General features: G+C 42.8%; 1 protein-coding gene and 1 long non-coding RNA gene across 17 annotated transcripts in view; one reads left to right on the top strand and one right to left on the bottom strand.

Annotated features, from left to right (window-relative positions):
* The window catches only part of LOC139079998 (uncharacterized), a 78,964-nt gene extending 66,266 nt beyond the window's left edge, over nt 1–12,698 (bottom strand). Inside the window, exon 1 of the long non-coding RNA XR_011534094.1 lies at nt 12,477–12,698. This is a non-coding gene — a long non-coding RNA (uncharacterized lncRNA). The remainder of the gene's footprint in view (nt 1–12,476) is intronic.
* RBPMS (RNA binding protein, mRNA processing factor) overlaps nt 11,179–25,025 on the top strand; it is a 170,929-nt gene continuing 157,082 nt past the window's right edge. For 11 of the 16 annotated variants that reach the window (XM_070598111.1, XM_070598120.1, XM_070598104.1 and 8 more), the window contains exon 1: nt 11,857–12,491. In XM_070598111.1, the coding sequence (XP_070454212.1) occupies nt 12,426–12,491 (66 nt within the window). In that variant the 5' untranslated portion in view covers nt 11,857–12,425. Of the gene's footprint in view, nt 11,386–11,813; nt 12,492–14,514; nt 14,695–25,025 lie in introns of those variants that run through there. The other 5 variants (XM_070598105.1, XM_070598110.1, XM_070598109.1 and 2 more) reach the window with 4 other exon arrangements.

Raw genomic sequence — 25,025 nt, 5'->3', positions numbered from 1 at the left:
CTCCACATATACATTCCTCCATATTTCTTGACTGGCTCTTGTTCAGTTCAGACTGACATTCAAGATGCAGACAAAATTGATTGAATCAGACCAGGTTATAGTCCAGAACCTATGACAGCAAGTCTGATTATCTCTGGTCAGCAAAAAGTCAAGATCAGCACTCATGAAATAAATTCCAGACAGCTTCAGAACAAATAGTGCTTTTCAAAAAACATTTTCTAGAATGCTTAACTGATGTGGCATCAAACTTGAAAGACAATTCAGTGGGATTTGCATCATGGTTAAAAAAAGAATCATCTAGCCAAGTCTGCCTGTAATGGTTTTCACATGCTTTAAATATGGCATAGTAGATATAACGGGAGTGTCAGATGAGGCAATGCCACTATTTAGTCTTTAAAAGTCAATGAATATTCCAGCAAAATTCATATGCTTACTCTCATTTTTTTTAAAGATGGTGAAGTAAAGACATGGATTAGAGACTATTGCTTAAAAGCTATTCATTCTACAAATATTTATTGACTATGTGCCAGGCACACAATCTAAGAAAATGTCTTATTTTCTCATGTTAATAATGGAAAGCAAGAAAGTTTTGGTTAACATACCAGTGGCAATACCAGGCGTACCTGAGCACACGTGAAATCCAAAATATTAGTTGTTTTAAAACATTTTTTAGATCAACTAAGGCACTATCTGAAGTATTCATGTCAAATGCTACAGTTAGAATTGTCTTCGGTGATTATATCAGAATTAAATCAGAGTAATGAATGTTCAGAGTTGTTGTAGAAAAATGAGCTTATTATGCTTGAAAAAATATTGGGAGAACTAGATGGAGAAGTGGTGGCTGAGAGTAGAGGATGGTGGGTAATTCAGAGTGAAGTGAAAGGGTCAAGAAGACCTGGAGGAATACAGAACTAAACGTAAATCTGATCACTTCACTTGTTTGCTCAAAACTCTTCAAATGCTGAGAACAACACTGCTGCTTTCCTACCCAATAGCTATGACTCTTCCCTTTCTTCTTTGCAGGAAGCCACATCCCATCACAGAGGGTGAAATGCCAGATGCTCACTTTCCCAGCATTCAGTGCAGCTAGGGGTTCCCATGTGATCTGGTTTTGGCCAATGAGAGATGGGGAATTCTGCTAGAGGCTTCTGGAAAAGACCTTCCTTCCTGTTAACACGGACTCTGCCTACATTTTCCAGGCCATTCAACACAATTGTGTAAGGATGTGATGCTTGGAATTGCTACAGCTATTTTGGGACTATACGGGGAGATATGAGACCATAAGAAGAGGTATCACACACATTGAGAATGGCAGAGTGGAAACACGAACCAACCCAGGGACCACACTTCTCACTGTGACATTTTAAAAAAATTGTCCTTGTTTAAATAACTTTTAGTCAAAATTTTTGTTGTTGTTGTTACTTGCAGCTGAAAGCCTTCTAATGACTACATTTTATTACTGCCTTAGGATAAAATCTGCTACTTCTTATAACTCGTACAGGTCTTAAACTCTTAATAACCTGGCCCCTCTTTACCTCTCTAAGCTCATCTCTCACTTTTTGCACTCTTCAGTTTTTTCAACTCTCTAGACAAAAAATTCTCTCTCTTCCCTTAAGGCTAGTTTATGACTGGAACCCTCTCCACTCCTACTTTAACTGGCACTACTGCTCATCCTTTAGGACTCAGTGAATTGTCACTTCCTTCTAGAAGCCTCTACTGACCACCCAGAGTATGTATTTGCCACATTTATGAAGTCCCTAGAAAATGAACTTTGTTATAGCACATATTCCACTTCATTGTAACTACTTAACAAATTGTCTAATCTATGTAAGCTGGATTTGTGTCTCTTTTGTTCATTCTTGTATCTGAAGAACCTATTAGTCCTGAAGAACCTAGCAGTCCTATCTTTGGAACACGTGAATGAGCAGTAGGATATGGAAAGCAAAATAATTTCAAAGATCTATTAGAAAAAGGCAAACATCCCACTAGAAAAGTGCCAAAGACATGACAGGCGGCTCCAAATGCTCATAAACAAATGAAAAGATGGTCAGCCCCTCGAAGGAACCATCAGGAAATGCAAATGAAAAGAATAATATTTTATCATTTTTCACCAACAGATTGGCAAATCTGATTTCTCCGATGTTGGGAATATTGTAATGAAATGGGCACTGTCATATACTATAGGAGTGAAGTAAATTATCTAAACTTTCTAACCATAAATATTAACATTTAAAATGTGCCTACCATCTAACCTAGTAATTCTTTAGAATATATTCTAAGAAAATAATTAGGCAATGTACAAAAATGGATGTTCACCACAGCATTGTTTAATATTAAAAACTGAAACAACTTAAATGTCCACCCATATAGAACTTGTGCACACACAGTGGAATTCTACAAAACTTCAGAAATTATGAGATAGGAAAAACCTAGAAATCTTGATATGGATAAATATTCATAATATGTGTTTGATTGAAAAAGCAGGTATAGAGTATTAGTGTAAAATGATGCCATTTAAAATATATGTTAAAAATTGATAAAAACCAAACTTAAAACAATTAAACCAACTAATAGATTAGTTGAAACAAACTGTTCAAAGAACATACTGGACCAAGACGAATATATCCAGCCACTAGTTTTGAACCTTTTCAGTTGGAGAATGTCCAGTTTACTTTTACAGAAATTAGTCATACTCAAGAAAGGCACACATTTTAAAGTGGGTCACTTAGGGTGAAAATGACAGTAATGCTTAAGATTACTGGAAGCCTAAAGTTACACACACACACACACACACAAAGATCTAGTTTTGCAACTTTTCAGCCACTGATGCTTATCTTCCCTAATTACTCATGTTTTTTGCCTCTTAAAATTTTATATATTTATTTTATACGTAAGCTGATTTCATAACTCTTTTTCATACGAAGAGAAATAAACTTCCAATGAAAATAAAGAAATGCCTGTTTTTCTTTTTCCTGTTGCTTAGTCCTAAAATGAGGGGAGAAATTTAAAATCTTAACAATAAAATGTGAAAAAAAGAGAGAGAGAGAGAGAGAGAGGAATCTAGGTACTAAGTACAAACCACTTTCTTTTCGAGCAGTCTTCCAGGTTACAGCCCCATTTTCACTCTCACTTCCGAGGTGCCGGTTGCTGTCAAGGCTTGAGCCTTTTGGGGATTCTTCAGCATAAGGTTGCTTCTCAATTTTCTCCCATTAGGCTTAGGATTTACTTTTCTCAGTATCTATCTATATGCTTTGCAGCTTCCCAAATTTTATTGCTATTTTCTTTCATTCTCTTTATCTTTGTTAATTTACGTCTTAAAATAATGACAACAACAACAAATCCTTTCTGTGTTTTTATGAGAGGTTTTGGAACAGAGTGGATAGTAATGTGTATGTTTAACCTGCCATCTTCAAACAATAAAATGTGACAATCCATGTGAAGCTGGTAGCAGGGTCCCCTGTTCCATGCTGTTGGCTCCTATCATTTTGATTAGTGTGCTTGGTCTCCTCTTAGATCTGTCTGCTTGGTCTGTCTCTTTTCTGGCTAGTCTTTCTCCTTGTCCTAAGCATAGATATTTCCTAAGATTCTAGTCTCCAACCTGTCATTGTTTCAGCTCCGATGGCCCCCAGGGTACGTATTATCTCTTATTTCTTCTGGGCTACAGACTCATTTTCCAACACTCAGCATGATCCTGACACTAACAAACCACATGCCTGATGCTGAACTCATCTATCCATACAACCAGGTCTTCTCCGGACATCTGTTTTTCTTTTTGGAAGTTGGCATCACCAAATCCTTGAAGCCTTGAAACCTGGCCATTAGGTCAGATGACTTATTCTCCCTTAGCTCCTACAGTCAATCATTTGTCAAATGATGTAGCTTCCTCCTTGGAAATGGCTTTCATTTCCATCATTTTTTCACTGCTTGTCATTGGCCATTCAATGTCACTGTTTCCTATCTCCTGTCTTCTCTTACACAATCTACCTCATTAGTCACCGAACATTTCTTTCTTAAGAGTGGAAGAAAAACCCCTAAATAATGACTAAATGAACCAAATCTTCACCCTTATCTCCTAACACTCACTATAGGTTCTGTACATTTTAGGTAAGTGAGGCAAGGTAGACATTTAAAAACTTTAAATTTAGCATTTGAGTTTTGATGGTTTATAAGTGACTCTCCAAAAGGCCGGAGACATTTACTAATTTATTATTTTCCTGAAGCACAAATTCAAATCACATACACTATAAACTTGGCGAAAGGAAAAGTCACTTGATCATAAGCACGGTTTGTCAACTGCCCCACAGCCATACCTCAATCTGGCTTTGTTGTTTTCTACTCATCATCATGTATTCAGCAAATTTTATTAAGGTTCTGAAGGGACCACGTATATTTTGCAATTCTACTTAATGTCTTTTAGAAGGAAAAGTATATGTTGGAAATGGCATTTGTGATCTTTGTTGTTTTATAGATATTGTGTCAATGGTTACTGTACTTGCTAAATCTTGAAAATGCCCAGTGCTCTCTGGTTTCCAGAGTCTGGCTTACATTGTTCCCTCCTCCAGTGTTTTCATTATCTATTGCTACATAAGTAACCACCCTAAAACCTAGTGGCTTAAAACAATGATCATTTATTTGCTTACAAGTATATTTACAATTTGGGCAGTGTTCTGAGAAGACAGCTTGTCTCTGCTCCATGTGGGGTCAGCTGGGGTGTCTCAATGCAGAGGATTTACCTCTATGATAGCTCATTCACAAGGCTGGTGGCTGGCCACGGCTGGCCATTTCAGGGAGCTCAGATAAAGCTGTGGGGGTGGTGTGGCCAGGGCTTGAATTTCCTTCATGTGGGCCCCTCCAGGTGACTATGCTTTCTTATTACATGAAAACTGGGTTTTAAGAGGGAGAAAATAGAAACTGCCAGAAATTTTTAATGCCTGGGCTCAGAATTCCTAGAATGTCATTTTCTCCATGTTCTATTCATCAAAGCAGAAACAGGCCTAGCTCAGATTCAAGAGGAGGGCACATAAGCTCTAACTCTTGAGGTCAGGAGTGGCATGCATTTACAAAAAGATGAAGTTATTTGCCGCTATGTTTAAAGACTAGCTACCACCATCCACCCTATGGCCACAACAGTACATCTCCCTGTCATATGTAAAACACACTTATCTCCTCCCCTAAGATATCAAAATATCTCATCCCATTATACATCAGTTCATAGTCTAGAATAGGAGTGAGCAAACCACAGCGTGGGGGCCACATCTGACCTGCGGACTATTTTTGTACAGCCCCTGAGATAAGAATGGTTTTTATATCTTCACAGGGTTATAAAAAGTGAAAATAAAGAAGAATATGTGATAGAGATCACACATGTGACCTGCAAAGCCTAGAATATTTACTGTCTGGCCCAATACAGAAAAAGTTTGCCAACTCCTGGTCTAGGACATTGACAATCTAACAGGTCCCATGTGCAGATGTGGCTCCTTGACTACAGCTCCTCAGACATGGTTTCTCTTGATCTGAAGAGCAGTGAACTAAAGAGACAAAGTATCAGTCTCTCACACATCCAACATCTAACAATAAGGTAGGGACAGAGAACCTATAATCGACACTCCCATTCAAAAAGGGGAGAAAGTGAGAGGGACCGGGAAGTGGTCCATAGCAATTCTGAAATCCAACCAGACAAAGGACGCCAATTCCTTAATTCAGCCCACTCCTGCTCTTTGGCAATGATTCTCAGTGGCTCTTTGCTCCATCTTGAGTCATCTTCCCTTTTGGAGACAGCCTATAATTACAGATAAGTAGCTTCTTCAGCCTGCTTCCTGCCTGTAAAGTTGAAGGTCCAGAGGCCTCTATTCATTATGAACAGCATCTGCCTATTTCAGTGCAAGCTAGTAGAGATCCTTAAAAAGCCGTAGGTTTCTTATACTTCAAGTTATAATCATCTCCCTTAGGCAAAAGCCATACTCCTATTTCTTGCCAAGGCAGGCCCCTTCTCCACCTTGGGCCAGTGTGAGGCTATTGTGGGGCAACTCCATTTAGATTCTTAGAAGACTTACTGTCCAGTTGAAAGGCTCTGTGAGGTAATAACTTAAATCTTTCTGGGGTGTCAACTTATCTATTGCTGCATAATAAGTTACCCTAAAACTTAATGGCTTAAAACAAGAGTCTGTTATTATCTCATAGTTTCTGTTGGTAAGGAATCCGAGGTTCTGCTTAGCTGGGTCCCTCTGCATCAAGGTCTCCCCAAGGCTGAAAGCAAGGTGTCAATTCAATTTTAGTCAATTCAGCCTACCATAACAAAATATCATAGACTGGTTGGCTTAAACAACAGACATTTATTTCTTACGGTTCTTGAGGTTGGGAAGTCCAAGATCAAGGTGCCAGCCAGTTTGATTCTTGGTGAGGGCCATCTTCCTGGCTTGTAGATGGCTACCTTCTCACCATATCCTCACACGTGGTAGAGAGCGGAAGCTCTGTTCTCTCTTTATCTTCTTATAAGGGCACTAATCGCATCATGGGGACTCTACTCTCAGCCCTCATCCAAACTTAATTACCTCCCAAAGGCCCTAACACCATCACACTGGGGGGTAGGACTTCATAATATGAATTTTGAGGGGGATACAAACATCCAGTCCGTAACACGTCTCCTTGAGGGCTGCCCTTAGGAAGGATCCACTTCCAAGCTTACATGGTTGTTGGTGGGATTCAGTTCTTTCTAGGTTGTGGGACTGAAAGCCCCACTTCCTTGCTGCTCTTGGATGGGGGCCTCCACCTTTCCTTGCCACATGGGCCTCTCCACAGGGCAGCTCACATCATAGCAGCTGGCTTCCATCAAGGGCAGCAAGTGAGAGAGCAAGAGAGGGTGTAAAATGGGAGCCCGGGTTGCTCTGTAATCTAATCTCAGAAGTGATATCCATCACTTTTGCCATGCTCTATTCATGAAAAGCAAGTCACTAGGTCCAGCCCACACTCAAGGGGAGGGGATTATCCAAGGGCTTGAACACTAGGAGGTAGGGATCCTGGGGGCCATGGTAGAGGCTGCATACCACAGGGTCTTCTAGCCACATCCTTGCCTTGAACTTTCTCCTAAGGCCATATTTTCCTGATAGCATCCTGGATTTGACCTTTGCCCCTAAGCCATTTCATATTCTGAGAGTTTGTCCTCTGGAGAAGCTAGGAATGAGAAATAGTTTTATTTCATATCCAACGAGTCCTGGCTTCTTTATGTTTCTTCTAAACTCTGATTGAAAACAGAAGAGTTCTTTTTTTTTTCTTAGCTCATCTCACTTGTCTGGTACTATATCATAAGCATCTAAAAGAAACCATTCAGGGGCTGGTCTGGTGGCATAGTGGTTAAGCTCACGTGCTCCACTTCGGTGGCCTGGAGCTCATGGGTTTGGATCCCGGGCACGGACAGACCTAGCACCATCATCAAGCCATGCTGTGGAGACATTCCACTAAAATAGAGGAAGATTGGCAGAGATGTTAGCTCAGCAACAATCTTCCTCAAGCAAAAAGGAAGATTGGCACAGATGTTAGCTCAGTGACAATCTTCCTCACAAAAAAAATAAAGTAAAATAAAATTTTAAAAAAAGAAACCACTCAACCCTTTCAACATTCTATCCAAAAATCGCCTTAGCCAGATGCACATGTTCATTAGGTATCTTTTCTGTCTTTCATGGAATAGCAAGCCAGTTTAGCTAATTGTTCTTCCGCTACATAAATGAAGTCCTCTTTTCTCCAGCCTGCAATAACAATACTCTGATTGTCCTTTAATGCTCTTACTCACAGACTCCTCAGAGTTCTTCCAGTTTCCGTCTTCTACTTGATCCCAAAGCCACTGCCACGTGTTTTCGATTTCTGTGACAGCAGGACCCGACTTCTCGGTAAGCAGTTATGTTTCGGTTATCTATTGCTATATAACATACCACCCTAAAACCTAGTGGCTTAAAACAGCAGCATTCACCTTTTGGCTAACAATTTTGCCATTTGGGCACCACTCAGTGAAGACAGCTCATCTCTCTTCCATGTGGTATCAGCTGAGGCAGCTCACCTAGAGCTGGGGTATTCACTTCCAAGGTACGTCACTTCCAAGGTACGTCACTCACAAGGCTGGCCACTGGTACTGGCTGTCGGCTGAGAGCTCAGCAAGGGCTGTAAGCCGGGGACTTAATTCTCCTCACATGGCTATGTGGGCTTCCAGAAATGACTGGAGGGAAGTGATTGAACTCAGAATTATTTAGGGGGTTAAAATCTGGAGGCTATTGCACAACAGCATGAATATACGCCACACTACTGCATTGTACACTTAAAAGTGGTTAAGATGGTAAGTACTACATTGTTTGTTTTTTAGGCATAAAAATAAATAAACAAAATCAGGCAAAGATGATGATAGCCTGGAGGTGGGTGGGGGTGGGGTGAGGGAGCAAGAAGTGTTAAGGATGACGAAAACCAATATAACACAGCCACCGGCCTGAAGAACTTTTTCAGTCCAGCAGAGGATGCAGAAGAGTCAACAGACCATCACAACACTGGTGGTAGATACTGCAGCTTTCTGCCGCAGTGCTAACATGAGTACAGAGCCCAAGCCATGCCCATTGCCTCAGAATAGACCTTTACTGTCTGCACATCCCAGAGACAAACATGTAACACATAATTATAGTTTTGGATTTCTTAAGTTAAGCCTCAAAATTAACAGAGCCAGAGAAACAGAGATGAGCAATGAAAACTACAGGTGCAGACAATATTTCCCTTTCCACCTAGGATGTCACCTGATAGGCCAGGAGAAATGTGGCAAAGTGGTAGGCAGGGGGGGAGCAGATTTTTTGGTCCTTAGCCCTTTTTTTTCTAGGATAGAAAATCCCTTTGTAGTCTTATATCTCCTAGCATGCCTGGAAACTATTGTCACGGAGGAGCTCTGACTTTTGAAACTTTCTTTCTTTGAAGCAGTAAACTGGTCATAAAGATCATTATATCCTGAATGAAGGGACATTCCCCTCACCCCCAACACAGTCAAACTCTTTCCGCTCACTCACAAAATTTTATAAATAAAGTCTATTTACAGATTTTCACTGAGTTTTGTTGGCAACATGACTTTATTGTTCTTCCAAATAAGGCTAAACCATTTTTCATGGAAAGGACAAAATAGGACTTCTTCTTTTCCTGGTGTATTTCCCCAGCCCCATACACTTTTCTGAAAACGCCCTGAATTTCATGCTCACCACAGACTACATGTTCTAGATCTCTCTGCTTTATTACCAGCTGCTTGATGTTGTCCCATCTGTGCAAGCTCTCTATCTAGGGTTTCCCCCCTGCAAAACAACCACTAAAGACCACCACCGTAAATCTGCCTGGTGCCCCTGTGGTGGCTCTTCATCCCAAGATGCCTCTACTAATTCAGTCCCTCCTGCAGGGTCTTGGGAGGAGCTGATAATGTCATTCAAGCCCAGGAATCAATAACTGATAAGACTCAATGTGTTCATTCATTCAAACATAATTACCGAGTGCCTGCTGTGTATTAGGCACTGTCCGGATGTTGGGAAACACAATGAACACACCAGACAAGGATCCTCTCATGGAACTTATTCTCATTTTTCATTCCAGAGGTATTTGACTTTTAACAAGGACACAGTGCCAGCTTGGCTTAAAGACAAAGGAATCGTGTTCTATGTTTGGGATTAAGGCACACTTCTGCGGGTAGAGGTGGGGGAGGTTCTCTCAGTACCCTGGAATCACACATCTTCCACCTACTCATGAGGGGAGTCTGACTGGAACCATCAATGACTAGATCAATTGTCATCTTTCTTGGGCTTTTGCCAAGCTCCAGGAGGACAATGCCTTTCTGTGGAGTGTATTCAGGAACTGGCAAGAATGGCCAAGGAGGGCCAAGTGCTGGTGTCACTGGTCAGCACAGGGGCCCAAGACCACCACTCAGCCATTGCCTAAGAAGACATCGCCCCCTCCTGGTTCCTCACATAACTGATGGAGGACCTGAAGTGGAAAGGGTTGTCCAAGTTTCCAGATTAATTGCAGTCCTTGCCTCTTCTGAGCTCCAGTTGCAATTTCAGTAGACTCTTGGTTTATTCTCATCCAGGATACACCTTATTTTTTTTCCCCATACAGAGAAATGACATCATGGCAGCAATTAAATCTTTATCAAAATCTTCAGACCTCCCCCATAAGAAAAACCCAACATGTAAATCCACGTATCACTAACTGTTTTTCTCTTCACAATGCTCTTAAAGCAAATATTCTCTTTGCTTTCCAAAATTTGAGCCAGGATCTGCGACTATGTTGCCCCGGAGTTGTTTTGGGTATCTCGTCTCCACAACACCACTTGAAACTCCTTAAAAGCAGGGGCCTTATCTTCAATTCCCACCCCCACCCCATTCCCAGCAGCACTTAAACCAGTATAGGGTAAAGAATGTCTAGTGGGGGGAAAAGAGACTAACAGTGAAGCAGGCAAGTAAATAATTAGAAATTGTGGCTGGTGCTGTGTGGGAAAGGAACGGCATGCTGTGAGAGAGAATTCCTGGGAGTCAGAAGTGAGGGAGAACCTACTGATATATGGAGCCTTAAATTTATGTGTTCATAGCAGTCACGTTGAAAAGCTGAAATGATACAGTATTGGGAAAGCTCCCTGTGGCTCAGGAAAAATGCAAACTTTCTTAACAAAAATGTTAGCCTCCATGTATTGTAAACTTAAACTGGGCAAGAATGGGCGCTAGGTGCTATAGTGCTATCAACTTATAATAATCCTCTAATAGCAAACTCCTGGAGATAAATATAACTACTCCCATTCCACAGCCGAGGACACGGAAACCGTGCAGTCCTTCAGAGGTTGGTGCATCAAGGAGCGTTGTACGCTGACCTCCCAGAGGTCACCTGAGACCCCTTTCTTCTCTAAGCTGCTTTGACCCTCTCAAGATCGTCTGTATTGGCCTCCAGTTGGACTTGCAGTGAGAAATATTCCCTTAGCCAACAGGTATTTATTGAGTGCCTACTATATACCAGGTAGCGTTTTTAAAAAGCCGTGGGATTAAAAGATAAAAACAGGGCACGGTCTTGTCTTCCAGGAAGGATCTCCCAGAAGAGTGAGGAAGACAGCCAGGTAAACAAATAATTCCAGAACAGTGTGATAAGGGCAGAGAGAAGAGTCTGAACAGGGGCCACGGGAAGCCCAGCGGAGAGAGCGCCACAGCCGGCGGTGGGGAGGCTGCAGAGGTCTCGGAGGACCCGGCGTTCGAGAGGGCTTTGATGCTGTGCCCTGAAAAAGCCGGCCCGGAGCGGGCTGCCCCTCGATGTCACTCGAGTTCTGGCCATCCTGTCATTTAAAGTTGCCGACTAGGAAGGGAAGAAATGGGTCGAAAGCGGTACTGAAGAGGAGAGGTAGGCTTAGGGACAGGGGTGCAAATCCCTCGTGAAAAGGAAGCCAACCAAAGTAGCGCATCACCCCTCCCGGGGGTCGCGCTGGCGGGGCCTGGCTCCCCGAAGCCCCTCTCCAGGCTCGTGCGCACCGCCACGCGAGTTGGCCAACTCGGGCCCCGCTGGTCCGCCAGGGCCCCCAGGGGCCGAGCGAGCCGGTGGAGCCGACCTCCTTCCCTCCCCCCCTGGGCCCCAGCCCTCCGACCTACCGCCGAGTCGGGGCTGGGGTCGGCCGCTTCCGCCCGCGGCCCGCCGCCCCTCCCCGGCGCGCGCCATCCGGCCCGGGGCGGCCGCCCTCGGCGCAGCCCCTCCTCCCGCGGGGGGCTTCGCCGGCCCGCGTCCAGTCCCTCCGGGCGCAAGCCTGCAGCCCACGTCCAGGGAGGGCGGAGGGAGGAGGAGGAGGCGAGGGAGGGGAGAAGGGAGGGAGGAAGGCGAGAGAAAGGGAGCTGCTTGGATCCCGTACTTCCCAGAGCCTGCCAGGAGCGCGCACTCAGCGGCTCTCCGGTCCCAGCGTCCCAGCCGCGGCCCGCGCCCCGCACCTCCTCTTCCTCCTCTTCCTCTCGGGGCACCCCTCGCCCCCTCCCTCCAGCAGCTCCTACGCTAGGGCAGCGGCCGCCCCCGGCCCCTACTCGGCCACATCCCCAACTCTCCGGGCTCCGTCCTGGGACGCGCGCCCTCGCCCCATCCTTCCTTGCTTCCTTCCTTCCCTCGCGCCCGCCCTCCCGCTCCAGGTCTCCCTCCCGGGTCCCGATTGTCTCCGTCCCCGTCTCCGTCCGCCGCGCCCGCCTCGCCCTGCCCCGTCTCTCTCCCTCGCACTTCCTGAGTCGCCCGCCGCCGCCGTCTCGCCGCGGGAGCCCGCGCCCCAGCCGCCGCTGCCCCGGCTCCAGCCCCCGTAGCCCGCGGCGCCCGCCCGAGGGACCCGGCGCCCGGGGAGGGAACAGCGGGCGAGCGCGCCTCGCCCAGCCCCGCGCCCCAGCCCTGCCCGGCGAGGAAGGACCGGGAAGATGAACAACGGCGGCAAAGCCGAGAAGGAGAACACCCCGAACGAGGCCAACCTTCAGGAGGAAGAGGTACGGAGTGGCTTGGTGCGGTGGTGGGGACGGAAGCCGCCGGCTTTCTCCAAAGTGCGGGGCCGGCGGGGCGCGGGGCTGCGCGCCGGGGAGGGGGCGCCGCAGTCGAGGGGCTGGGATCGTCCTTGCCCCGAGACACAGCCCCGGACTGTGGCCCCGGGAGGGTGTATCTTCGGATGAGGCTGTTTTTGTGGGTCCACGCGCGTCCGCGTGCCTAAAATTGCGTAACTTGCAGGACTTTTCGGAGAGTTTTGTAAGTAGAACGCGCAGCTTTGTTTGTCCGGGATTTTAAAAGCGGAATCGAGAGCTGACTCCTGGATGACCTCAGATGATTGGGACCTGGAGGGTCAGGATTTAGTTCTGCGTCTGAGGCTGGGAGTCGTGGGGTGCGTTTGTGTGTGTGGTTTAAGGAAGAAACTAGAGGAAAGTTCTCGTTAAAAGACACCTTCTGTTTCCTGCCCCCTCCCTTTCAGCGTTAAAAGTTCTTGGTGAAATCTCTTTCCAGCCGAGGCATTTTGGATTAATAGATAACTAATCAGCCGCATTCTTCCCTGATGAGTCAAAGACCCCGAACCTGGGTGATTAAGTTTTGCAGATTTAGGGGCGTAGCGGTTATAGGGAACAGAATAAAAGAGTTTAAAACTAAAAATTCTCCAAATGAGCATCGAGACTGTTTTAATAGGACTTTGACTTCTGAGCGTAAATTTTATGTGGTGCGTCCGTAATTGCGATTAAAATGTTGCGGCTGCGGAGCGTTCCTTCGGTGGAAACAAAATTCAGCAAATGTAGGAGGGAACTCCCGAACAAACGTTTCAGGATTTCGTAGTTAGGATATTTTGTGGTATCCTATTAAATGGCTCTGTTCCTGCAGGTACCTTATCTGGAGTCCAAGAAGCACTATTTTTTTGCCTACTTTTTAAGATCCCACACAACTGAGTTCTTAAACATTCTAAAAGAAACTTTTAGAGTGTGTGGATGCTAGAAAGTATCATCCAGATGTGACCTATAAAGGTATTGTATCCTAATATATAGGTATTGCATCCTAATATATAGGGTCAACAGACGATCAACTGACTCTAAAGCTGTTAGGATGTTGGAATTATTATTGAGACATTGTGTGCAAACTAAAATTCCTATAGTGAAATCAAACGTTGCAGAAGATTTAATTAATACCTCTAACCTCTCAACACATTGTCCACTTGTAAAATGGGAACTATTTAAATGGGGAAGATAGAGGAGCGAGCCAAGACCATGCAAAACAATGCAAAATAAATAAGATTTTTCTCTTAACACAGTTGTGTGGTAGTGCAACCTAGGTGAATTGCAGTAAACAGAAGATTGCCTTTTCACCTGAGGAAATTGCCCATTTTATTGTAAACTATTATTTTGAAAAGTGTTGTTTACATGCTAGTTGTTCTTTAACTACGAGTGAAGGAATACCACTGACGTTTTTTCTTTTTCAAAGCGATGGACGTTTGAATTGCAAGTTCCACTTTTTTCTTGAACCTTACTAGCTGCTTTGCTATTTATTTTCCCTACCACTGAAATAAAACTTAAAAAAGGATGACAAGTTTGCTTTTTTAAGGAGTTGTTCTATTTAACTAATTCACCTAACATACAAAGATAATTGCTTCAGAAACCTTTCTGTGTCACTTCGAGCGACAGTCTGTTTATTTCTAAGGGCAAGAATATGTTGCTTGAAACCATCATTCTCTGTTCACCCAATTGAGAAAACTTGTAAGTGGAAAAGGTTAATCAGGCAAACCAAAGGCTTTTTCTTTTTTGCTTTTAGTAGGTAGTAAAAGAGGTTTGAATAGCCCAAAACCATAACTTAATTAACTTCATAAAAGTGAGTAGAGAAAAGTCTTGTTTTCCTGCTTGACCCATCTCAGCCTAGCTGCCACCAGGTTGGAAGTGTTGTCTGCCCTGTTCCTGGGCACCTTGACTTAAGGTGTGAGGTTGTGTACAAGGTGATCCCAGGACAGTCACTGCCTCTGACCTGCCCTGTTGCACTGATAGTGTCCCTTTTCAGTTGGGAATGGCATGTGGCTCTAGGAAGTGTCAGTAATTTTAGCGAGACACTTGTTATTTTAGAAATAAGAGGACAGGAAGATTTCAGAACCCGAGTTCTACAAGAGGTGGTGTGTACAAAACAGACCATAAAGAGAGAGGGTTTATGACGTTAAAAATTCAGGAAAAGAAGGTAAGTTGGCCTGAACAATCCAGGTAGTTTTGTCCTAATTCCCTGTTTGGGGTTTAGGTTTTGTTTTTGCAAAACCCCTAACCTCTTTTTTCTAACCCTGAAAGCCACAAGTAAAATAAATATGGTATTTGGTGAGTCCCATTAATGTGCTCAGCAGTATACAAAACCACCACACTGGACCTTTTCCCTGCCCACCCAGCGAACAGCAATTTTTCCTCAAACACATTTAAAAGCCTTGGCTGAGGAATCCGGTAAACAGAACACACACGTATAAAACGTATATACACATAATGACAAGAGAGGAAAAATGTGTTCTGTTGTAGTTTCTGGTGGAGTTGACGAGGAAGAGTGAGTCCAATCATCGTTAAGGGAAAATAGTTTATTTCGTAGATCATCAGGGTAATTTAGGCTTTTTCTACCCCTTTACAAAATCCAAGAGTTGTTTGTTTTTCTTCAGTGAGTTCCTTTTATCTTCCAGTACATTTTAGCCCTGTTTGAGAGTTTCTGAAGCTTAACTCTGAAACAGTGATGCTGAAACACTTATTTGGTTCCAGTTGTATAGAATGAACAGTCTAGGAGAATTTTTGCTGCTTTTTAGGGGTAGAATATTTTGAGAAGTAGGACAGGACAGAGACTTCTGCTTTGGGTAGTGTCTAAAACTTTGAGGAAAAATAATTTTAAGATTTGGCTAGCCAACTGTAAGAGAGATAATACATCTGGCTTTCTGGCTTCTAGTGTGCTATACATATGTATTCCTTTGCAAGTTGTCCTATAAGAAGAAGCAGTTGTCAAAATCTTACTGGGATCTGAGATTTATAAGTCTTATATATATGTATGTATAGGGCATTAGATCATTTCTTACATCATTTTACAATTAATAAAATAATTAGTAGTAATAAAATAATTCCTAGAATTTGCCTCTAATTTTGAATTAGACCATGTTCTCTTAAAACACCTTTGGCATTTTGCACTGGATCAGACTTTATTAAAATTAACTAATATATAAATAATAGACTTATAATTATTCGTCTTAGTTAAGGTTTATGTGGTGACACTTTTTCTGTCTTCTAGTAGATAGAAATTATTTTTGGTCACTGAATTTTCAAAATAGAAATTTCCTTTTTGGAAATCGGAATATGTAATTTGGTCTTATTTTTACTTTTATCCATTTCACTGGGTGCTTCTCAGGCTGATTGCAAATCAGTTCTAAAAGGCATGCATTTTATTAAGTTGAAGCAGTGGTGTTAAACAGTAATTTTTCCCTAAATTGCTTTGAGTGAATTTTCTTGTACTTAAAATAAAGCTAAAAAAGCAAAAAACTTGGCATTGTTGGAATATCGGTCGAAAAGATGTTTGGCAGATGTTGGACAGAAATCACATAAAGACAGTTCTTCAAAAGTTAATACAAATCTTTACTGACATTCCTTCTTTTAAAATATTTAGTAATTTTGCCCAAATATTGGGGTCATGAAGAAAATTGTTTCTTATAATTGGCACAGAGAAAGGGTACCATTGTCAGTTGATGTGGCAACCTCAGGTTTTTGTTGAGCATTAATCTACATTATGACTTGGGGAAAGTACAGAAAATTTTATACAGTTTAACCAAGTTTGGAGCCTCTGTTATTTCAAATCAAATCTAATGCAATAAATTTGTATTTCAAAGTCAGAGAATAGGATTTGGTGACAGTGTTTTGGATGAAAGTATGGTGACTTCATAGTAAAATGATGCTGCAAGACCATTGCCACTATGGCATGTGCTTTTGAGTTATTTTTTCAGTAGTGTTTTAAAAATTTCCCTGATACACCCTTATGCTCACATGCAGTCTTGTTTATTTGGCATTTGTTGGGATAGTTTGAATGTGGTTAGAGCTTCTTCTTGGATATGCTTTCATATAGTTTTTGTAGGTTCATATTTTTGCTTTGAGGACAGATGCGTTCAGTGTTGGTGGGGCAATAAAGTGGGAACTCTTGTGCGTTATGACAGTAATAATAAATTAGTGCAACTTTTGGGAGGACTTTGGCACTGGGTATCAAAATGTGTTCAAGCCCTTTGATTCAGTACTTTTATTTTTAGAAATTTACCCTAAGGAAATAATAAGCATGCACAAAGATTTATTTATTTATGGGAATTAGAGTTATTTACGATAGTGAAAATTCACAAAGACTGTATGTCTGACATAGGGAAATTGCTAGCTAAATCATTGTATATATTTTGGAAGAGAATATTATGTAGCCATTAAAAGCCACATTTTTAAAGAATGTATATACGTGTATATATATATAAATTTTTTTTTGGAAGCTTAAAATAACAGAAATTTATTCTTTCGTGGTTCTGGAAGCCAGAAATCTGGAATCAAGGTGTTGGCATTGCCTCGCTGCCTCTGAAGGCCGTGGGGGAGAATCTGACTTTGTCTCTTCCAGCTTCTGAATGCATTTTAATTGAGGAGGTAATTCTCGTGTTATAACACTAGTGAAAAGAGCTGATTTAAAAGTTTTATACTATGCAATGCCAATTCTTCAAAATGAATAAATAACCAAATATTAATAAAAACTATCAGATGGATTACAGGCAATTTTTACTTACTTTCTGGTGAGTTTTTTGGGTTTTCTAAATTTTCTGAAATGCACATGTGAACGAAAACAATTACATGTCCTTTTGCTTTGACGATTTCATTAAATTGCCTCGCGATATCTGGGTGTCACAAAACCATCAGGTTGATCACATTTCGTTTTGGTCACGGGCCTTGCTGCAGGAATCGGGCCTCTTCCGTTCTCCTGTCTGCCCTTTATCGTGTTTATCTCACTCATTCCTTTATCCTGCCTCCTTTTAGTGATCTTGAGCGCTCACCTTGTTCTAATGTGCTTTCTCAAGCCATCCTTACACCATACTGCTGGGTCCTCTGATGCTCTGAATCCTTCAGCACTACTCTGTTCTCCACACAATCAAGTCCAAACTTGACATTCGGGATTGCCCGAATGTACCTCAATACCCTGCAAACCATTTGCTTCAACTGCCGCTTCCTCTTCATCTGGCTTGAGCTGCTTTCAAGGCATGATTCAGGTTTCAGCCTCCGTTTCTCTGGATCCTACCACCGGAATGTACCATGCCAAGGAGATGATTCTCCCCAGAATTCCAGTAGAAATTGCTTTCTGTTATCTCCACTTAACTACTGGATCATTACCTTCTCTCACTATTTTTTTTTTTTAAAAAAAGAATAATATCACCTTATCACAGTATTCCTGGTGCTTAGCACCCACTCAGACAGTACCCCAGCTCTAGGTAAGTACCACACACACAGTTACACACGTATATACCTGTAATTCTTAATGAATAACTTATAAACATAGGAAATATACTTATTGGTGAGGTTAGTGAAGATGATTTTGTATAGGTAAGCTGTTAAAAAGCCACCACTTCTTTAGTATTGAGGTCCCTTGCCCACTGGGAATTTAGATGAGGCATGGATGGGAAATGATCTCCTTGCACTGGTCATTAGTAGCTTCCATTTGGGTACACAGGCTATTGTGCCTGGTCCATGTGACAGCCACTGCCAGGGTGAGCCCGCTCCTTCCGAGATGCAGTTGGGTTTTCACCGTTAGAATTTGGTCTTTGCTGTGGGGTTTAATTTGACCTTTTGGACAAGGGCTTCGGGAAGCCTTGCTTGGGTGGAAGAGCATGGCGCTCCCTGTGTTCCCAAACAAGCCTGCTCTGTGTGACAGCCACTTTGGAATGTTTGTGCTCAGTTTCGTTTGGCACCTTAGTGTCTGCCCCGGGGTAGGGGAAAGGGAATGCGAATGTTCCTCTTGAACAGTGCTTGCTTTGGTCAAAGAAAAAACTTAGGAAGGAATGAGGGGAATGAACCTTAATAATAGCTGTAGCAAAAGTGGCCCCATGGCTCAGTGGAGTTGAGGCCCACTGGGACCAGGTATTTAAATCGATGCTGTGTTGATATGAGGATGTTGTCTGCTGGTGTGGATCAGCTCCTTTGATGTATGGGGGTAACTTGAGTAGGTCTCCTCGAACTCACATCCCCATCTTTAAAGTATACTACAGGAGAATATTTTAAACAAGTTCAGTGCACTGTGTGTGAGGTGGGACAGGAGAGAGAGTGCTTGACCTCATACTCAGGAAGCATACTTGCTAGAGCTTATCAGAATAAAGTTGCCCAGTTTGTCGTTTTTTGCTGATAGCAAAAAAAAGAAAATACTGAAACACTTGATTCTATGAAATTTTCAGAAATCTTTTTATCCATTCACTCAAGAAATAATAATTGCTAACTTTGAGTATTTAGTACATGCCAAGTACTGGCCAAGCACTTTATTTGTGTTGCATGATTTCATTCTCGGAAGAAGCTGATAGAGGTATGATGAGGATGAGCCTGGGGAGGTGACTGGAGGATGGAGAGGTGGAGTGACTGGGGCCTGCATGTGCAGATTGTGGGGGTGCCAAGATCTCGGAGAGGTAATTCCTACTCCTGTTTCTCCCAGTTTAGTGGTGATGGCCTTGTATAAACAAACAGGTATAATAAAGCACTGTGTCAAAGTGAGGTAGTTGTTTAAGCTGGGAACACAGTCAGCATTGCGAGAAGGAGCGAAGGTGATGGAGCGGTGTCAAAGAAAGCTTTAAAAAGGAGGTGACATTTGAGCTAAGTCTCAATTAAGATGGGGAAAAGATGGTCCAGTCAAAGGGTTTGGCTCTATATGAAGATACAGAGGTTTAAAAGGACCCTTTTGGGGAGAGCAAGCAAGACATGGCAGGAGAGGAAGGGAAGGAAGGATGAACCCGAGGACAGAGGCATTGGTGGGGGCCGCCATGGAGGAGCTTGCCTTCCGTGTCAGGGAATCAGACTCTCGTTTGATGGGAGCTGGGCTGCTGTGCAGCAGGGAGCTGGCATTCTGGGATGTTCCAGTGGGCAAGGGGGGTGCAGCAGCAGGTTTTGGGAGAGTTGTTGAGAGAGATTATGAGGCTAGTAGTGCAAGAGTTCTGGTTTCAAAGTAAGGCAGTGGCTGGCGGTGGCAACTGAGGCAGAGACGCCGGAGGTGTTCAGGAGGCTTAGTAACTGTTAGCTGTGTGGAAGAGAAGACTAGGAGTTTCATCTCTGAAGCCTCTTCGGTTTCTCCTTTGGGTAACTAGCTAGAGGATGGTTGTATTTGAAGACGTAGGAAATAGAGAGTCTGAAAGAGAAAGAAAAGAAGGCAACTGGGAGGTCACGATGTTGGGTTTGAAATGCAGAGGAGAGATCTGATCTTGAAAAGTGATTTTCAGAACAAGTCAAGAACATATAGCTGGTAATTGAAAAGGTGGGTAATGTGCATGAGCGTGCCCAGAAAATCAAAGAGGCGTGGGACCCTGGTTCCTAGGAAACCTTGTGAGGGTTGGCAAACAAAAGAGGTAAAGTTTACTTAAAATTTGAAGCTGTGTATAAAAATGTTGGGTTGGGGGAGAACTGAAAATTCTCAGGAAAAATTGAAGCGAATTTTTCAAAGCACTCTTTAATTTAGGAACGTATTGCATATAATCTGCCTAGTTATAACATAATAGTGTTCCGTATACTTATCCATTTGAAAGCCTGAGTGGGGGAGCTTAGAAAAATCTGGGTATATATAATGTTTCTCATACACTTTTTTTGCTTTCATCAACAGTCTCTGGAAATTGTTCTTCTCTAAAATTTACAGTTAATTCCAAGGCCTTCACTTTAAGAAAAAATTCCCCCAAGTTACTTTGTTCTTTTTCAACCTTATTGGGGGGAAAAAAGATTAGAGTGAGCCTTTGGCCAGAGCCCAGAGTCATCTATTCGGAGGGTCATATTTTCACTGTATTCATTTAGTGCTTTCCTAAAAGTTGGCTGCCTTTTCTGCACACAGCTAGGTGTCAGCTGGTGAAGACAGAAAAAAGTAGTCCAGGAATTTACGAAAACAACAACTTGTGTTTGTATTTCTCGTAGGTTTAACCTTGCTGCAACCATTGTGATGCATATTATGTAGACTACTGGAGGAAAAAGGGAAATGGCAGTCATAAATGCTAGTCACACTGGGAAGATAGTTCCAAATTACAGGCTGTAATACAGTATTGTTACACAAATTTCAAATGCAAAGGGAATGCCGAAGCAGCCCAGCTCAATCCATCCTGTTAGCTCCCAGGATTTTGCAAAGGTAGGAGAAATCTGGGAGTTTCAGCATTGAGGTGCATCTCACCAGCCTATGAAAATAAGTCAGAGGCCAGTTTCCACTTTTAATTAATCTTTATTTCTCATGAGTTGATTTTTTTCATGATGCTGCTCTGCTCTTCCTGAATTCTTATGTCATCAGGTAGATATGCTGGCAGGTGGCCAACATTATCCTAAAAGAAATCCTCAAGATTAAAAAAATGTTTTGCTTTGAATCCCCAGAATCCTGTTTTGTGAAAATTTCTCTTATGCCCACCTATAAGATGGAGAGTTGATGCCCCATGGGAGAAGGTACAGCACAGAAAGTGCTATCTTATTACCAAAGTACCAGAATTGCCTTTGTGCTCTGAGGGGAAGTGCTGCGAAAGTGTAATTACTTTACTCAGCATGTGTGATTTACAGGACTTAAAATGTGTGAGTTTCCAAAGAGGCATCTGTTTTTAAATACAGTATCCCTCTAAGCCAGCAGGATGTGTTTTGGGGTGGGGGAGGGAGACACACACACACACACACACACACACACACACACACACACGTGTGCACACGCATGCACACACTTCCACTTTGTGCCTGCCCAGAGATGCTGGGGGTGGGGGACTGAAGATGTTGGTCATTGCTTCTCTGTGGGACGTTGCTTATCAGTAGAAGGAACATGAGGAAGTGCTGCAAGTCTGGTCAGCTGCTACTAGGCCAAATCACTGTGTTCTCCGTCTGCCTTGTCCCCTCTCCACTCTTCCAAGGCCAATTCCTTCTTTTCCAGGACCTCCCAACATTTTCCAGTAATGAGCAAAAGAATTGTTAGAGCGAACACTGAGGCCATGGTTGTTGCAAAAATTTCCTTGTCAATCTTACTTTTCTTAATATATGTAAGAAAATTAGAGAATCGAAGATCACGTGCATATCCACATATGCAAAATTTGGATCGAAATACGCATCAGACTTGTAAAAGCATTTATGGATTTTGTGCACGTTAATTAAATTAATTCACTAAGCATTTACTGAGTGGTGTCAACTCTGTTTTAAACGTTGCACGTGAACGAACCAAATGAAGTGTTATCCTCCCAGGTTTAGGGATAAGAAAACTGAGGCTCTGGAGATTAAGTAATTTGTCTGAAGTTTACAGCTGGTGAGTAGGAGCTTAAAATTTTTCCAGTGGTGCACGAGGTTCCTGTGATCTGGGCCCTGCTGGTCTCTGACCTCATCTCCCAGGAATCACAGCCTCATTCGTTATGCTTTAGCTGCTTGGGCCTTATTTAGATATCTCCAACTTGCCAAACTTGTTCCTGCCTCAGGGCCTTTGTGTGTGCTATTCTGTCTGCCTGGAATATTGCACTCAGATATTTACATAGCAACCTCATCCTTGTCATTTATTCAGATCTCAGTTCGGATGTTACCCAGAGAGACCTTTGACCTCCAAGTTTAAAGGAGCCCTACATTCCCAAATACTGTCACATCTCTCTTATTTTGTTTTCTGGGTAGTACTTCTTACCCACGGCCATTACCTTAATTGTCTTGCCCTCCTGGAATGTGGCTCCCTGGCAGCAGGGACCTGTCTTGTTTAAGGCTGTAGCCCGCAGTGCCTAGAACAGTGCCTGAAACTGCCCAGTAAATTTGTTTTTTGTGAATTGACTGGAGTACAAACCAACCTGTCAAACTCTGAGGCCTGTACAATGTACCACATCGTCATAGACCTTTTCCAGCAGTTTTTAGATTAAATTTTAATTATTGCTGCCTTCAAGATGATCATTTCTGGAACCCCATCCCCACTTAATTACATCAGAAAGTACAATTATCACATGCTTTTAAGCCAGAAATTTTGGATGGTAAGTGATAGATCCCTTGTCGAGGTTTGCAGCAGTTTTCACACGTGAAGGAATGCTGCTCTCTGGTTAGAATGAAACCTAGCACATAATTCCGCAGAACCACGAGTGAAATGTGGGCTGGCATGGAGTGATAAGTAAAGCTAGGGCAAGATGAATTTGGTTCCTGTTTTGCAGATGTGTTGGATTGCCAAGGGTTAATGTTAATAACCCAGGTGGAATTGATGTGGAGATAGACTTAGCACCCTCAGTCCTTTCACTTAGTCTAACCTCAAGCTCAATATGTTTTTGTCCCTTTGCCTGCAAAGTACAGAAGCATGTAGCTTGGGATAATGCAGGCTTTAGCTGGACGAATCCAGCCTGTAAGCACCTGTATGGGCAGCCATGAGGGAGCCTCTGATCTGGGCTCTGGGAACGCTATTGGAGGCACCCCACGGCCACCATTTATTGCCATTTGTCTGCCTCACAGACTCAGAAGCTGTCCTGATTCATTGTAAAAGCAGAAAGATGACATTTCAGGGTGAAAGAAGTATAAGTCATCGTTAGTTTGGTCATCAGACTGCCTGTTAATTGAGCACACCAGTGCACTCATGAAAATGCAGGCCATTGGATTATCCTCATTTGTGGCATTTATGTCATCATACTTGACCTTGAGCAAACTTTTTAAACTTTACCATCATCCATTGTCTCATGGTCTCAGAACCAGTGGTATGTAAATCCTTACATTAGTTCTTGACCAAATCATTGGGACTCTTCATTTTTTGTCTTTATCCCTTCTTTTCTTTTCTGAGGACCTAGGACTAGTCATTTAAACTGCTTGTCTTTGACAAGTCACTTAAGCCTCTGTTTCCTTACTTCAAATGTAGGGATTGGACAGACAATGCCTGCTGTGCATTAAAGAACCGTAACTCCACTCCCATTTTCCCACTTCATCCCACATTTCATTTCCCCACTGTGATACAGGAGGCTATGGTGGCACGCCCACCAAGAGACATCTGGAGTGGAGGGGTAGGCTGTTTAGGGGGGATGGCTTTAAGCCTGAAATTCTGTTTTGTTTTTGTTTTTTTACTTAGAAAATCGGTGCCTCTCCTTGAGAAATGGGTGGGAGTTTCTGGGTGTGAGCTAACGGCAGGAAATGACCCTCTCTAAACAAAAGGACTCTTTACGGCCCATCCTGAGTCTTTGTGTTCTGAGGAGGGGTTATGCAGAAAACCAGAGCTAGGAAATTAATCTCTGCTTTAGCCATTCTAATGGGGGAGGGGAGAAAGGAGAAGATTCCTTCCCTGCTCGCCCTCCCAAGTGTCCAAGTGCCAGCCGGTCCCCGCTGTGAGTGCCAGAGAGGTTTAAGAGGAGGGTCAGTGATGGTGCTTCGGGAGAGTGTGGCTTTATACCCCCAAGAGGCAGGAAGGAACTGGGTTGGGCAGAATTCTACACAGTGTGACATTCATCTTTAACCTGGACTTTAAGCGACTTTAAGCTTTTGCTTGAAAAACCCATCACCAGCAAAATGCAGAAATACAGAATGGGGAAAAGGGGAAAAAGGCATTTTGTATGATCTGTTTCTCCATAAGTAAAAGTTGGACTGCTGTAATTTGCTAATACATATCCTATAAATAAATCGAAGGTTTGAGTTACTGCGTTAACTGCTGTCTTCATTTTTCTAAATCTTAAACCGACGACCCGACAATAGCTAGTCACTTCTGCTTCTTGACTAACAGGGGATTTGTAATCATTGCTGTGTTAGATAGCGGGCCCATATGAAGAAATGTCGGGCCTTGCGCCTGCTCTGGAATGCTCCCTCTCTTCATTTTAAAGTGACCATTCATTATATCGGTATTTGTGCAGCAGGATCCTGAATTTGTATTGGTAGGAATGTGGTTGTGTCTTATCAAAATTATTTTGCCTTACGAATTCTTGCTGACTTGCAGCAATGAACTTCTCTTCCAGGCACACCATTTTTTTCTTTTCAGGAATATAAATCTTCCTACTAATAATTAGAAACACACACTTTGTTGAAAATGGTTTTGTGGTTTACTTTGTTTTCAGAGCACTTGAAAACGACAAACATCTTTTCAAACAAAAAACGTGATTTGATATACTACTGTTTTTAGGCTCTACATTGTAACTGTTTTTAGAAAGGCCTGCTGATGTCTTGGGTGAGTACTGTGTGTTAGGGAACCACCTCACGCACCGATACTTAATAAAATTGCAGAGATGAGACAAGCTGATACTTAGATCCCAGGATGAAAGGGTTTTGTTCGTATATTAAATGTGTTGGAAGACTTTGTATCTTAAATATGAATAGAGAGGTGTAGTATTGTTTAAAAGAATGTGATCGTTGTAA

This window comes from Equus przewalskii, chromosome 28, assembly GCF_037783145.1.
Source record: "Equus przewalskii isolate Varuska chromosome 28, EquPr2, whole genome shotgun sequence".
NCBI classification, from domain to species: Eukaryota; Metazoa; Chordata; class Mammalia; order Perissodactyla; family Equidae; genus Equus; species Equus przewalskii.
Note: the sequence above shows the minus strand (reverse complement) of the source record. Positions and strands in the feature narration are given on the sequence as shown.